This window comes from Urocitellus parryii, chromosome 5 (assembly GCF_045843805.1).
Source record: "Urocitellus parryii isolate mUroPar1 chromosome 5, mUroPar1.hap1, whole genome shotgun sequence".
Taxonomy (NCBI): Eukaryota; Metazoa; Chordata; class Mammalia; order Rodentia; family Sciuridae; genus Urocitellus; species Urocitellus parryii.
In genome coordinates, this window is record NC_135535.1 from 200,430,418 (window position 1) to 200,446,184 (window position 15,767).

Here is a 15,767-nt window from a genome sequence, read left to right on the forward strand (position 1 = left end):
CTCACTCCCCTGCCAGGGCTTGGCTTGTGAGAGTGGCGAGACTTCATGCACAGAACTGGTCACCTCTAGACTCTGGGCCACCCCTACCATCCACCGAGAAGGGAGCACAGTGGGCTGTCCTCGCCTGCAGAGGGGAGGCTGATGACAGGGGGGAGGTCTGGGGCCAGGTCTTACTTTGCCTTCAATTCCAACTACTACAAAGCCTTTCCCAGATTGCTCCAGCCCATAATGATCTCGGGCTTAAGTGAGTGCAGGTCTCATTGCCTGAGCTGTGTCCCCTGTCTCTGCTGGTAGGACCCAGCAGTGCCCTGGTGTTCACGCTGGCTCTACATAAGGAACCTCCTGGGAGATAGGGAAGGAGGTAAGAGAGGAGGCCCAGACGGCCTCAAACCTCCAACCAAGGCACATAGTTCAGATCCCTTCTGTCACTTCTTGGCTGGGCGTTCTTGGGCCAATTGCCTAACTTTTTGGAACTTCAGCTTCCTGGTCTTCAAAAAGGTGGTGATGCTGATATGTGCCTCAGAGAGCTGTCATGTAGGCTAAATGGGAGAACCCCTGGGAGGTGTTCACGTGCCTTGTGGACCAGGGTCAGCCTTCACTCTATGTAAACCGTTGTTGCCGGTTACTTTTAATGATTTTAAATGTTGGATCTACATAAGGAGATAAATTTCATTTGGAAAAGGAAAAAAGCTTGCTGCTAAAAAACAGAAAGAAAGAAAAGCTTGAAGGCCACAGAGTCCCACCTAGCCCGTTTTGTATGTCACCACACATGGCCAAGGTGGCCAAGGAGTACAAGAACTTCCCGTGAGGACGCTCCCTCACAGTGCATATAGCATCTGTGTCTTACGGGAGGGAGGGGCTTTGAGGACAAGGGCATCCTGGCTTTGCCTTTTCATTTCCCACCCCTGCCCCCTGTCAGCCCCAGCTGGGCCTGTGGCGGGAGGGTGGGTCCTCCTGGTGCAGGTGAAGGCAGAGGCTTGGCAGGGTCGTGTGTAGCCAAGTGCAGACAGGTGGGCACCTCGGGTCCAAAAAATGGTTCCCTTCCTGCCCACAGCCACATGCCCAGCATCTGTTTGTTACCCAGCAGCCCAATACCAGCCAGGGGAAGAGGCTACCAGGCTGGCAGCTCCACAGATATTTAGTCAAATTGGCCGGAAAATAGGTTTTATTCAAAGCCAGCTTTGAAGAAAAATAGGAGAAACTTTTAAAAAATTCCATCTTGAAGGCTCTGCTGCGGGGGAGCAAAGCTTTTTAAAGAGAAAAAGTGGCAAAGGGAGACAAAAGGAAATGTCCATCTGCATATTTAGTCCCCCGTGCTATGCAGGAGGCCAAGGGACAAGCTCCGCTCTCAGTGCTCTTGAGCCTGTCACCCTTTGCTGCAGCATGAGGAGCTTGCTCCCAGATTTAGAGGGCCCCGCTTCAGAGTGTCCCAGGTTGGGCCTTTGCTAATTCCTACCAGGTTAAAGGTCAGATCCTGGTGCAGCACGTCTCTCATCTCACCCGCTTGTTCACAAATGTGCATCGAGCGCCCCTCTGTGTCGTTACCGGGCCCTCCCCACCAAGGCTGCTCCAGCCCTCAATCCTCTTCTTCCTGAAGCAGATTTGCCCTTGGACAGTGGTTTGTCCTCATTTGATCGCTTTTTGTTACCGGGTATTGAAGCCAGGGGTGCCACCCCTCAACCCTTTTGTTTTTTTGCTTGAAGATAGGGTCTCACTAAGTTGCTAAGGCTGGCCTGGAACTTGTGATCTTCCTGCCTCAGTCTCCCAAGTCCAGGGATTACAGGCGGGTGCCCCCAGGCCCTGTTCATACTTTATCACTCTGAAGTAGCTTGGAGCTACTGATTCCCAAGAGATCGAACTACAGAATTCCCAAGTCTGAGAAGTGCACCCCTCACCCCACCATCAATTCTCAAATCTCCAAGGAGCCTGAGGTTATATCTCAGGAGCAGCTCTCTCCTGTCACAGAGGAGCCACAAAATGACCAAGGTCAGACAGAGGTCAGAACAAGCTTGGGGTTCCTGCTTCGTCCCAGGCTCCTTCTGCAGCATCAGCACGAAGCATCTTTTCTCCAAGAGGGCAGCTTTGGAGGCCAAGGAGGAAGGGACCTTTCAAGGCAGGGGGCTGTCCCTAACCAGGGCAGCCCATGGCAAATTGGTGGGAAATTGTGTTGGGAGCCTGGTGCTCGGGGTAACTGGCTTTGCACCCATAGGCTGCCCCCACTGGGCTGGAGCCTCTGAGGCTCCCTGAGGAGGGAGAGTCCCAGGGCAGGGGTGAGCCTGCAGAGGGTGGAGCTGGGAAAGACTGAAGAGAAGAAGGAAGGAATTTGGTTATAGAGAATCGTGGGGAATAGAAAATGAGCGGCTGATTTCATTCAGCAGGGACCTGCCAGCTGCCACCTCCCACCCACCCCCAGGTTATATGCCCCCAGGAGGCACCGCCCCGCAGACCTAGAGGAGTACTCAGCCCTGTAGTCACATCTCCAGAGCTGGGAGAGAAGGCAGGCCTTTCCAACTCCAACATTCTTTGGGCAGAAAGATGTGTTCACGCCCGTCTTCCTGAGCCCATTCCGGGTAATTTTTCTCAATTTCCCCTGTAATTTATTAAAAGCCCACCTCAAAGGCCAGCTGGTGAGTCAGGCCCTGGGAACAGCTGGTGGAGGGTGAGCAGTGGGCAGGGTGGGGGTGGGTGAGGCCCGCCCAGGGTGGGGCTGCTGCTCAGAGCCGCCCTTTCAAACCCCAGCCTCGGGCCTGCAGCCTAACCTAGGAGAGTGAAGTGAAGTGGTGACATTAATTTCACAACCCCAAACTTGTATGCCAGGGTCTGGGCCAGAAGCTTTTCCTGAAAGTTTTATTGATTGTTCTGGGTAAAATGATTATTCCTGTCACCTTCCTGAGCGCCCTGAGGTGAACGGTTGAGCCAGAGGCTCCACAGCTCCGAACCTGGGATCAGCAGAAGGTCTGCCAGCCCCAGAGCTGCTCCGACAGCCCCTCCCCTCCCACCAGGCTTTCCATTGCAAACCCTCTCACACCTGCACCTCAAGCCTGGGTACCCCGTCCGTCACATTTACCCTCAGGGGAAACAGACTGAGTGGTCCAGGGACACCACCAAGCTCACTGGGCTCACTAGGAGTCACCGAGGCCACTTGCACAGCTCCTTGCAGCCGTGTGCCTTTGCTGACCTTGTCAGTTCCGACCCCAGGTCGCAGCCACAGGGATGATCACTGTGCAGGTGAGCAGCAAGGCTCAGAGGAACTCGTGGCCTCTGTGAAGCCCCACGGCTGTGAGAGCCAGAAATCGCACCCTAAGTCTGGGCATACTCACTGTCCTCTGGCCCCGCAGCTGTGTGCACCCTCCCTGGGGGTCCGACTGGTCCCTGACCTGGCAACTATGGGAACGCCCTGGCTCCCTCCTCCTCCCTCATCATTTCCCTTTCCTTCCTCCTTCTAGTCCCCGGTGTTCATCGCCCAAGTTAGCCGAGACCTGGTCTCCCAGACAGAGGCGAAACTCCTGCAGAGGCCCAGCAAAGAACTCTTTTCTGCCTGTGCTCAGTAAGTGCTCCACCCCTCTCACCTACCTGGGCAGGCCCACCTTTTTCCCTGGGCTGAGGCATTAGGATACCCGGAAAGGTGAACCCTCCACCAGTAACCCAGCTCCAGAGCAGGTCTTCAGAGCCCAAGAGCTCCAGCCAGGCCACCCAATGGCTTATGCATAGTAGTCGCCCAGATCTGCAGTTTATGTCCCACAGTTTTAGTGACACATTGGCAAGTCTGGTCTAAAAATGTTAAATAGAAAATTCCAGAAATAAATAACTTGTAAATTTCAAGTCACTTTTATTATGGTATAGTGTTATAATTGTTCTATCTTATCATTAGTTATTATTGTTAACCTCTTACTGTGTCTGATTTATGAGTTAAACTTTATCACGGGTAGGTATATATGGGGAAATCAGAGTACACACACAGTTTGACACTGTCGGAGGTCCCAGCATCCACTAGCACTGTCGAAACAAGTCCTCTGTGGATAAGTGGATGGCTACACTTTTCACGAAGGGAATGAGATACCGGGGTACCAAGTCCAAAGAAAATATCTGCTACAAAGATGAAAACAAGTGTCCCTCCAGGCTGTTGGGACAGAGGAATGTGCAAAAATTGACCCTGCTTCTGTGGCTTGGAAATCCTTCCAACCCCCAACCCCCACTCTGCCACCAGTCAAGTCAGTTGCCGCCAATGCAGGGTGGGCCGCGGGAGCCTTCCCAGCACCCAGCCCCTTGTCTGCGGCCCCTACGTCTACCCCAGGGGGAGCGAGACCAGTCAGTGGCACCACCTACGCCCGCACCTCATCCTGCACAGCACCTTCCAAAGGCGTGTGCACCTAGCACTGCACATGTATGTACACACACAAGCACCACTGCCTGTGAGCTGACACGGCACACGGAAACCTGTACCCACTAGGACCTGGCTAGAGCCAGCTCACCCCACACAGCTGCTTGGGCCTGGGGTATTTTCGTGGGCTCTTATTCAGCACCCAGGTATTAAGCACTGCTGTGTCCCCACATGCGAGGTACCGGGGGTTTCCAAAGTGAGCAAGGACTCCCTGCTGGCCCTGGTGCAGCTTGAACAACAAAACCAGCCACTTGGGTGCCCTGAGCCAGGGAAGAGCTGGAAGAGCAATGGTGTGATGGTGAAGGCGGGTGTTCAGGAGACCCTCCCCCCCCCACCTGATCCAGTGCAGCAGAAGGATGCCAGGCTCACCTGCTGGCTGCTCTGTAGAAGCTGCTGAGGGTCTAACACTGGGCAGGGGCACAGCTAGGGACCCTGACTCTGACCCCGAGGGAAGAGCCATCCTGGCCTCCCGTACTGGCCCGTGTTCAAGTTTGGCATGTCCTCACCCTTCCATGGTCCCTGCCCTTCCTCAGGTTCCAAGTACCTGGCTGGATCCGTTAGCATGCTGGGTTGCTGTGTGTGTGTGTGTGTGTGTGTGTGTGTGTGTGTGTGTGCGCCAGTGCCAGGGTTGAACCTAAGGGTGCTTAACCACTGAGCCACATCCCCAGCCTATTTTTAATGTTTTCTTTTGAGACAGGGTCTCACTAAGTTGCTTAGGGCCTCACTAAGTTGTTGAGGCTGGCTTTGAACTTGTGATCTTCCTGCCTCACCTTCCTGAGCCATTGGCATTACAGGTGTGTAACACCTTACACAACAGGCCCACTTTTTAAGGGGAGAAGCCCACCCCTGTCTGCAGCCAAGTTTGAACCTTGCCAGGCCCCCTTAGGCCTTGCCTAAGATATAGAGGAGTCCTAGTCTCCCAGAGCCTGTCCTCACCTGGCCCACAGCAGGTTACCAGTAAATTCTGCTGCACTCATGAAAAGCTCATAGGGACTTCACTGGTCCTGGATCAATTTCAAATCCCTCAGGGACTGAGCCCCACTCTGCACCCCCACCCCACCTCTTAGTCCCAGCCCCTCCCTGTAACTCAGTAATTCTGCCTCTGTCCTCACCTCAGCTCACAGATCCCTTTTTCAGAGAGATTTCCCCTAATTGGCGATGACATAACTCTGAGATTGCTGGTTTAATGCTCGTGACTTACTGTTTGTGTCCCTAATCACAATGCCCATCCCATGCTCCTGGCATATCCTAGGACCTAGAACAGTGCCCAGTACCTGGCAGACACCAAACCATGTTTGCAGGATCATCCAGTTTCAGCAAAATGACAAGACCTTTGGCCAGATGCCTGCCTCCATGGTTTGCATTTGTTACGCTGCAGGTACAGCCCCGCCTGGCTGCTTCAAGCCTGCGATTATAACATGCCCATCCTTCTGTCTCTCTGAGCTAGGTCTGTCCATGACTACCTGAGTGGAGAGCCATTCCACGAATATCTGGACAGCATGTATTTTGATCGCTTTCTCCAGTGGAAATGGTTGGAGAGGTGAGTCCCCCACACCCCGTGCGTGAGAGGAGCGAGTGGGAGCAGCAGGCTCAGGATTCCATCTGAGGATTCATATAAAAGCTGGTTACCCCTGTGGCCCATGGGTACAATAAAATTAGCTATCCTCCTCTCATTAATTAAGTTCTTGGGGACTCTAGAAATGCCCTGTGCTTATTAATGTGTGCATTACACGTGCGCACATGCACACACACACTCAACACCTTGTTCTTGCTTCTCTGGCTCACTCTCTTTGGGAATTCTTTCTTTGCTAGCAAATTAGAGCTACCAGAGTCTTTGAAGTAGTTGCACACTCTTTGTTTTGCCCAGTGCCCTTAATAGACATTGAGGCTGTTCTCAAGTTTTTATGCAACCTTCCCCGAAATAATGAATAGCTTTGTACATAAATCTTTATGTACTTTTGCAAGTACAGCCCTGGAAATTCCTAGCGGGAGTTTCTGAGTCAAAAGTCACCTGATTGCAAACTGTGAGGGACTGTAAAATTGCCCTTTGAAGCAGCCGCCCCCGATTTCCAGTTGCTCCCGAGCTCACGCCTGCTCCTCCCCAGCGTCCTCAGCACTGTGCCTGCTCCCCTCTTTCTTTAGTTTTCCATCTCGCTAATGAGATGAGACAGGGAGTCTCTTAATGGTTTATTTGATGTCTCATTCTCTTCAAAGTGCTTTCATATGCATGGCTGTCACTTGGGCAGAGGTGGCCTCACTGTGACTGATGAGGAAGGAGAGACATAGAGGGGACCTGATTTGCCTTATCTCTCAGCAAGCCAGTAGTGCAGCCAAGGGGCGACCCTGGCCCAGGACCCCCAGCCCATTGCCCAGCTATCTACAGTGTTCCAGGATTTGGAGAAAGGAGTGATAGCTACGTTAAACCCATGCTGAGCTAAGCTGGAAGGTGAGGTGGGAGTGTCCCCTTCCACAGCCCCTGCAGAAGCTCAGAAGCTGCAAGACAGAAGCCCCTTCAAAGCCCAGCACACTTCAGGAAGCCCAGCAGGAACATGCCCTTTGTGCAGCTGGGTGGGCCATTCTCTCCACCCTGACCAGTGGGGATGACCGAGAGACCAGAGGTGGCCTTCTCTGTTGACCCGATGATACCACTGGCCACCCTGCACATGTACCCAACTCAGTCTGAGTCCTGCTTCTGACTCTCTTCCCAAGGAGCCTTGGCAAGGCTGGGTTACTTTTCCATACCTCCATTTCCTCACTGGTAAAATGGGGACAATAATGCCTGCCTCCTAGTCTTGGGGTGAGGGTGAGATAAGAGGAGTTTAGCATGTGCTAGATCCTCAACAGGCTAATCCTCAACAGAAGTCAGCCATTAGCTGTAGGAGGGACACCACTGGGCACAGTTGCAGTCATGACCGGACCACAGCCCTCAGTTCTCCGTGTCTGATTCTGCAGCCGCAGCCCACCTGAGGCTCACAGGACAGGCTGATGGGGTGCACACTCATCCTGCCCTTCCTGGAGCCCTGGGCTGGGTAACACATGGCCCTCTGCCCCAGCCCTCCCAGGTGCCAGTGCAGGTTGGAACGAGGCTCTGCAGATGCCTGCCTACACCCCTGTGCCAGCCCCACCACATACCAGCCAGACCTTGGACATCCCATTCCCCCTCTCAATGCCTAAGTGTCGTCCTCTGTAGAACAGGGACAGCAGCACCTCTTGGGGTTAGCATAACACTGACATAAGCCCACATGCAGGAGGCAGCACTCAGCAAGCATTGTCACCCTGGGAGCCCCAGAAGTTAAGCACTCACTCTGGAAGGCATTACATTTTCCGAACTCATGAAGCAGGATCCCGGCTTAATGACTGACAGCACCCTGCCTTCCCCTCATTTTTTTTCTAAACAAGATCCTGGCCTGTTGGTGCTGTACTGTTGAAATATTAAAGGGTTTTTTTTTCCTCCCAAGGTTAACCAAGAAATTCCTGGGAAATTGTATTACACTTATTTCCCCCTCGCAGAGGAGCTCTGCGGTGGCGCTGACCGGCTGTTTGTTCTCCATGTATCATAAACTGCTAGGCCTCGGCGCCTTCATGTGGTTTTGGGGGCTGTTCTAGGAAAGGCTCCCAGGGCCGCGTGGCGGATGCGGGCACATGGCAGGTTTTCACCAAGGCTGCCCAGGCTGCTCTTGTGTGGAAGAAGAAGCGCGGCCGAGGGAGCATCTCTGTGCTTCCAGTGGGGACCTGCCCCGCTTCCTGCGGAACCACCAGCGAACAGAGAAGGGAGGTACAGCACGTGCCTTGGAGGCAAGGAGCAGGGTGCCTGGCTTTCAGAGTTGATCCAAGAAAGGAACTGCACTGCCGAGGACGTGGTTTCCAGTGAAATCCAAACCCTCTTCAGGCCCCAGCAGCCAGAAGGGTTTCCGTGCAGGATAGGGTTTCTCAAATCGTGCCTCATGCTGGGCCACCAGCTCGCTTGGCCTTCTCCTGCTGACCCAGTTCTTTGGCCCAATTCAGTCTCACTCCAACCTCTGCCCTGGTCAGGACCCCTGGGGAGCAGGGCACTCAAAAATAGTCCTGGGGATCCAAGAGCCAGTTTTAACATTTTAAGCTAATTAGTTGTACCCAAAAAGCCAGGAAAGAAAAGTAAGCTCCCGGCACCGTGGAGTCCTTAGCTGCGACTACATGACCCTCTATTGGTTACTCCTCGAAGTACTGTCCTTGTGACCGAAAGTCCTGCCTGAGTAGATGTTCTAAGTGGCTTTGCTAATGAAAACAGGGAGTTGGGGGACACAAAGTGGAGATTACTTCATAAATACGGCGTTGGACGTTCAGGGTCTTCCCGGATCCTGGATCAATGGGGAAAATAGGATAAAGGGTACCTGGTGGTGGAGGGTTGGGGACTGACTGTCCGAGAGTCCCAGGAGCAGACCTGAAGCCAGTAGCCTTGCCCCTCGTGAGGCTGGGTCTTCTGGTTCCTGCAAGGAGCCAGGGCAGAAAGTGTGGTCCCTCCTGGGAGGGTGAGGCCTGCAGGCCTGGGAGGCCAGGGCCTCCTTTCTGTCATTCTGTCTGCCTCGGAGGGGCTCCTCTTGGCTCCCAGTCCCTTCCTGCTCCCTGCACAGGGCTCCCCGCTTCCTCCCGAGTATGGCTGCAGGCTCTGCATTTTGGTTCCCTCATCTATGTCTTATGGATCCTGACTCCTACCTCCAGAGACCAACCTGGGGTTCTTGCTTCTTTTCCAGGCAACCAGTGACCAAAAACACGTTCAGGCAGTATCGAGTCCTCGGGAAAGGGGGCTTCGGGGAGGTGAGTGCACACCCGCGCTCTCTACTGAGGTCCAGCTCAGGTTCCACTCACCTCTCCTGTCCCTCCTGGGTGGGCCTGAAGTTCTAAGCAGGGCTTGGGGCAGGGACAGCTCTGCCCTGGGTCCTGTGGTGGCAATGAGGGAGGGTGGAGGATCCATGCCTCGGGGTCCACGACGTGTGTGAGGTGGGAAGGAGGGTGGGGAGCGGGCCTCCCTGGAGAGGCAGGGAGGTGGGGGCCGCTCAGCCTCTGCCTGTCTGGATGATGCCTGGCCATGCGCGGTCCTGTGGGAATACAGATCTCGCTGGGCGTTATGTGACCCAGTGTGTGTGAGGCCAGCCTTGTTACTTCCATTTTTGAGATGAGGAAAGCTGAGGTTCAGAATAGTTGGGTGACCTGGCCAAGGTCACACAGCCAGTCAGGGGCAGAACTAAGACTAGAAACCAAGTGCCCCATTCCCAGATCTGAATGATGAAGTCAGGGTTCTCAAGGGTCTCCCTTCACTGTCCCCCAAAACCAACCTTCCCCACCAGTGGCTGGCAGAAGAAAACTCAGTTGCCTCTAAGACAAGGGCAGCATTTGAAGCTTCTGCCAATCATCTAACTGGTGTGTGCATGGCCGATTTTGTTTCTTTGAGGACCGGGATCTTCCTAAGCAGACAAAGGGGACAGCCAGGGGCCCTGAGGCCAGGTCACAAGAGCAGAGCCCAGGACAGCAGTGGGTACAGCCAGGTGTACTGTGGGTCCTGTGGGCCTGCAGCAGCCACAGGAAGCCCAGCTGGCTCGGGTCTGTCAGTTGCAGCCCTGCCGTGGAGGGGCCTGGGCAGACCACAGTGCCCATGACCTGGGTGTCTCTCTTGCACCTCAGGTCTGTGCCTGCCAGGTTCGGGCCACAGGCAAAATGTATGCCTGCAAGCGCTTGGAGAAGAAGAGGATCAAAAAGAGGAAAGGGGAGTCCATGGCGCTCAATGAGAAGCAGATTCTCGAGAAGGTCAACAGCCAGTTCGTGGTGAGTGTCCCGGGCCCAACAGCAGCCCCGTGTTTCCGGTAACCCAGACCCCCGTCACCTCAAAGTGGGTGGTATTCCCGTGTGGCAGGTCCCACCCCCAGGGAAGTAAGAAACCTGTAGGTTTTTTTGTCCTGTCACCAGCCCTGCCCAGGCCTGGACACCCTCTGCATGTGAGCCTGAGACTTCTGTTCCCCAGGACCACCTTATAAACTCCTTAGTGAACAAAATAAGTTCACCTCAGGCTCAATCAAAAGGAGCTTTGGGTCCTATAGACCCTCTAGACTGGTTTCATCTTGGTGGAGACCCTCGTGGTAGAGTTTCTTAGGGAGACACCATTTTGTTTTGTGTATCATGTTAGTTGGTCTAGGCTAGGCTTTGCTGCAGTGACAAATTAGCTCCAACTCTTAGTAGCTGAAAACAATTAAGTTATCTTGTCAACCACATCAAGTCCAGTCAGAGCAGGCCACTCTCTGCCATCTCATCTACTCCATCTGAAGCTTGGAGGGAGTGCTGGGGGTAGAGCTCCCCAGGAAATTTTTAGTGCTCAACTGGACTGACATTCCACATGAACTAGTCACATCCAGGGACAAGCTAGCTGTAGAGGGGGCTGGGAAGTTTGGAGGAATACATTGATACTTGGCCTCTGTAACATGTTATTAAAAACCAATACAGGTACAAGGTAATAATGCAATCAGCACAGAAGGGTACACAATAAAAATAAATGCCTCCCTCTTTGAGATTCCAGGCATGTTTTTTTCATATACAGGCTTTATTATTTTTAACTAACAGCGTCTCCCCATACATCTTTTTAAAATTTTTTTTTGTTGTAGAGGGACACAATTTTTCCAATACCTTTATTTATTTTTATGCGATGCTGAGGATCAAACCCAGTGCCTTAGACGTAGTGCTAGGCAAGTGCTCTTCCACGGAGCTATGACCCCAGCCCCCTTCTCATACACCTTATGGTACGTTTTCCCCTTAAATTGTAGCACATCCCCCTTTATCCACACCTATAGTTCACCCCATTTTCCAAAATTTTTCCTCATTGCTCAGAAAAGATAAACCATGAACTGTACGGAAATCACTTCTCGTTTTAAACCACTGCAAACAATGCTGCAGGGTCCGTCTTTGAACATTCCTTTGGTGGGTTCTGGGTGGACACCTGTGAACGTCCCCGTAGACTCCAGTTCCTGGTGAGGAATTGCCGTAGCAGAGGGTATGCAGGTTTTTCATTTGATGGCTGTTCCCAAATGGCTGTCCATGAAGCTTGTCCCCGTTAAACTCCCGCCAACTGTGAGAGGAGAGACCACATCAGCCCAGGGCCTTGGTCATCCCTCACAGGAAGGTGGTTTTATAAAGTGATAGTCAAAGTGGACAGAAGTTTGGGTCTCTGAGTCTCATTTCAGGTTGCCCTCAGCCGCCAGCCTTGTCCAGGGGGAAGAGGTGGGCAGTGCCATGGCACCTCCCAGGAGGAGGTGGATAACCAACACCTGCCAGTTTGGGCCTAGGCCTCTTTGACTACTGATTGCCCCCTCGATGCTGCCCATGGAGGGGTGATGTTGGGGGGTCCACTTCCAGGAAAAGGACCCTGTGCCTGGCAAACCCGGGCTGACACCTCTTCACGGGCCATTAGTTTTGATGGCTAGACCTTCCTTGACTGTGTCTCATCCACTGTGCCCGCAGGGAGTTCCACTGTGACACTTTTTATTATTCAGCTTTCCATCACCAAAGTGAAATTCCTGAGGCACTTAAATTTACTCTGGCTCCCAGTTCTGAAGATTCTGGTCGAAGATCAGGTTGTCCCATTGCTTTTGGTCTCTAGTGGGAACTCATGGTGAAGAAGACCACCCAGGAAACAGGGAGACAGGGCTTGGGTCCCACTGCACCCTTCAGGGCCTACCCCCAGGGATCTAAGGGCTTCAGCTAGACCCCTCCTCCTGAAGGTCCCACTGCCTCCCAGTAGCGCCACCCTGTGAACCAAGCCGCAAACACATGATCCTTTGAGGATGCTCACGCAAACCCTAGCCCTGCTGCGGGAGCCCTTCCTCGGGACTACCTGGGCAGGTTTGAGTTGTACCTGCGGCAGTCGGTGGCAGAAACACGACCCTACAAGATTGCTCTCCCCTCGCTGCCATTTTGTCACCTTTCCTCAGAAATGAATGACGTTCCCTCCAAGTTTTACGGCCCAGCCTCTCCCTGGCACGGTCTGCAGGGCTCAGATTTTATTTGTGCAAACTCTCTAAGTGGAGAAGAAGGAATTCCACCCATTGTAATTTGCAATCAACCCTAACACTGCCCACCTCTCCAGTTACCCCATGGCCCCAATCCATAGTGCCTTGGGTGTCTGGAATCCACCTCTCCTAGAGGCTCCCTTGGCAGGTGGACATGGCATGTCTTGCTTGCAAGAAAAAGTTTGGCCAGTCTTCCACTCCCCAAAGCCCTACTGGCCACTTCCTAGCCCTTCACCCCTGAGATAATGGGTCCCCACCACCCACAGGGCATCCAAGTCTCACCTTCCTGACCAACCAACAAGACAACACCAGTTCTAACCAACTAATGAATGCAGGTGCTTTTGTGGTGGGAAAGCACAGACACCATTCTGGGGTAGGAATCCAGGAGGATCATGGTGCTGGCCTACCTCTCTCCTCCCTGTGTTCCCTTCACCTTGAACCACTTAGAAGGAGTCAAGTTTAAGTCCTTCATCAGCCAAGAGGGGAAGCAGATAAGGTAACCAAGAGGGTCTCAGGGTACAGATAGTCTCCACCTCCTGCCTCCAGCTTCAAGGAACCTGAGAAGGGAGACGGAAGTGGGTGGTGATTGCCATGAGCTCACCATGATTGCTCTTGCACTCCAAGGTCAACCTGGCCTATGCCTATGAGACCAAGGATGCCCTGTGCCTGGTGTTAACCATCATGAATGGGGGCGACCTGAAGTTCCACATCTACAACATGGGGAACCCTGGCTTTGAGGAGGAGCGAGCCCTGTTTTATGCAGCTGAGATCCTCTGCGGCTTGGAAGACCTGCACCGGGAGAACACTGTCTACAGGTGAGTTGTGCTCCCGGGAGTTTGACTGGGTGGGGCTGGCCCTGCACCAGGTTAGCACAAGTGAGGATGCAAGAGTCAGATGGTCTCCTCCTACCGTGGAGCCCCAGGGATCCCCAGGACCGAGCAAGTGAGGAGGGCTCTCTCCAGTATGTTCTCTGGCCTCCAAAGTATCGGGAAGCCAAGCATGTGAAACGATGCTCCCCAAGCCCCGGCTCCCCCAAGTTGAGGTCAGTGGGCCACAATCCCTGTCCCTGCATCCCAACCCCAGGAAGCTCAGGGGAATCCGCCCCAGGAAGCTTAGAGAGGGAGGCCACCCAGGGGCAGGCATCAGAGAAGCACCCTGTGCTCACCACTCTCCGCACGGACCTCAATGCCACAGGGCCCTGGACTGTGGGGCCATGTGTCCAGATTCTCCTCAGGGTCAGCAGTGGACTTTGCTTCTCAAAACGCTCCACAAAGAAACTTGAAAACCTCTGAGCCCTTTGCTTTTTGACATTGAAATTGTCAGCTTGCCCCTATTCGTGATGGTTTGACATTGAAATATCCCAACACGTGTTTACATAGTGGCAAATATTGATATTTTGAAATTAAACACTTACCAGTGGATCTAGTGGAATCGAATCACTGCAGCAAACTGATTTGCACCATCATGTATCTAAAAAATGTACGGGAGGCTCCTGGAAGGTGAGAATGATGTCCAGCCACCACAGCCCCGGGACTGCCGGCACCTGGGACTCTGACATTCCCACAGACCCTCCTGGCCCCAGCTTGGAGACCTTTGTGTAGAGCCACAGCCATTTGAGGAGTCCAGGAAAGTTTTGGGAACCGGAAAGAATGGTCTTGGTGACAAGCCCTCCCCGATCCCATCTCTTTGCTTGTTATTTTTTTTGTTTGTTTGTTTTTATTCAAGTGAAAAGAGAGAACATTTTCCCTAAGGGTTGGAAAAAAGAATCCTCCACTTGATTGCCTTTTGCTTAAAAAAAGAAACAAAGAAAAGGGAAAATAAAGCCCTCCAAGCCCAGCTCCCCTTCTTCTAGGGTGGCAGAGAACCCTGCTCTTCTGGGGTCCTGACCCTCTGCGTGGACTTGGTTCTGACCCATGCCCCTGGGGAGCTGTTCTTCCAACCAGGCAGATGCTGATTTATTGAGGAGGTGTCTCTTGTCCTTATTTGGAATTGTTAGCACATCAAAGGAAGACAATGTAAATAACAATAGCAACAACGTTATTTCGTAAGGAACAAGTATACACAGACACTAATTATCACTCTGTGAGGCTGCCCAGTGGATTTGGGTACATTAACCACTCCCCATAAGGACAGCTGCCTTCAGTTAAATAAACAAAGCCCATTGCTTGGGAACTGGAACCCCATCCAGATGGGCTCTATTGTCATTCCCAAGGCAGAGCTGAGTGGTGTGCGCCCCCCTCTGGGCTATTACCCTTTACTAGGAAAGCCAGAAGCTTCTGATGCCTGTCCCCCATCCTGGGAAGGCAGTGGTTCTCCTAATTTCGAGCAAGTTTCTGCATAAAGGAGGCAGGATTGGGAATAGATGAGGCAGCAGCACCTGCATGTGACCCTCTGGCTTGCTTCCCCCTGGCTGTGGCCCAGCTGGGGCAGGAATATGCCGGCCCCCTGGAGCCCCCCTGAGCCCTGCCCACAGGGGTCTTCACCGGGGGCCCCAGCTTCTCCCCTGCAGTTCTCTCTTCCCAGTTGCTCAGCGGGAGCTTTGGATGCAGTGATTTCTCTTTCTTCATTCCCAGGACCTTCAGGGTATCCTGGGACCTCAGGGTCTTCCCAGCCCTCAGGAGGGTCTCCCTTGCCCTGGGGGCTGTCAGTGTGTGGTCAGGTGCCAGGACTGGCCTTTCCTACCTTCCCAGTCGCCCTTCAGGGTCAGGAAGATGCCTGTGGCAAACAGCAGCTTTTGTCTTAAGTTCCTGGAAGGAGATAAAGAACCCCAAGATCATCCTGAGCTAGGGAGACCAGCCGGTCAGAGCCCAGAGGTGGGAGGGGACGCCCTGGGGTGCTCGGGCCTAGTTACCCAGGGGTCAGTCCAGGCGCCAGTCTGTCCTTGCTGCCCAGGATGGGCACACTCAGGTGCCTCTTGTCATTCCCTTTCAGAGATCTGAAACCTGAAAACATCCTGTTGGACGACTATGGTGAGTCGGGGCTCAGGGCTCTGGGAGATGGCTGCAGGGTTCTGGCCACAGGACTGCTGGAGGAGAGGCCATGGGAAGACCTCGCTCCGGCTTCTCAGTCCTGGGCCGGGGGAGGCAGTGGGTGTGGACAAAGCTCCTGTTTCGTGAGGAAACATCGTGGGTTGGCCCAGAGGGACAGAGAGCACTGCGTGAGCAGCCTGGCATTTCAGAGACGCTGACAGACACTGACACGAAACTTCCCTGCTCTGCGTGGAAACCAGGAGCGTACCGCCTTCCCCTCTCGAGGGGACAGCTGTGGGGAGCCCCCGTTAGCCTGCTAGGTGTCGTTGCTTGTCTGCTACCATCGTTCTTTTCTCCTGGGAGTGAGCACAGGGATAGCAAGAGCAG

At 53.5% G+C, this 15,767-nt stretch overlaps 1 protein-coding gene across 3 annotated transcripts in view; it reads left to right on the top strand.

Annotated features, from left to right (window-relative positions):
* Positions 1-15,767, top strand: part of Grk5 (G protein-coupled receptor kinase 5) — a 192,152-nt gene that overhangs the window by 159,387 nt on the left and 16,998 nt on the right. For all 3 annotated transcript variants that reach the window (XM_026384279.2, XM_026384280.2, XM_026384281.2), the window contains 6 exons: positions 3,447-3,547; positions 5,829-5,921; positions 9,112-9,175; positions 10,040-10,180; positions 13,036-13,226; positions 15,343-15,380. In XM_026384279.2, coding sequence (XP_026240064.1) covers positions 3,447-3,547; positions 5,829-5,921; positions 9,112-9,175; positions 10,040-10,180; positions 13,036-13,226; positions 15,343-15,380 — 628 coding nt within the window. The remainder of the gene's footprint in view (positions 1-3,446; positions 3,548-5,828; positions 5,922-9,111; positions 9,176-10,039; positions 10,181-13,035; positions 13,227-15,342; positions 15,381-15,767) is intronic.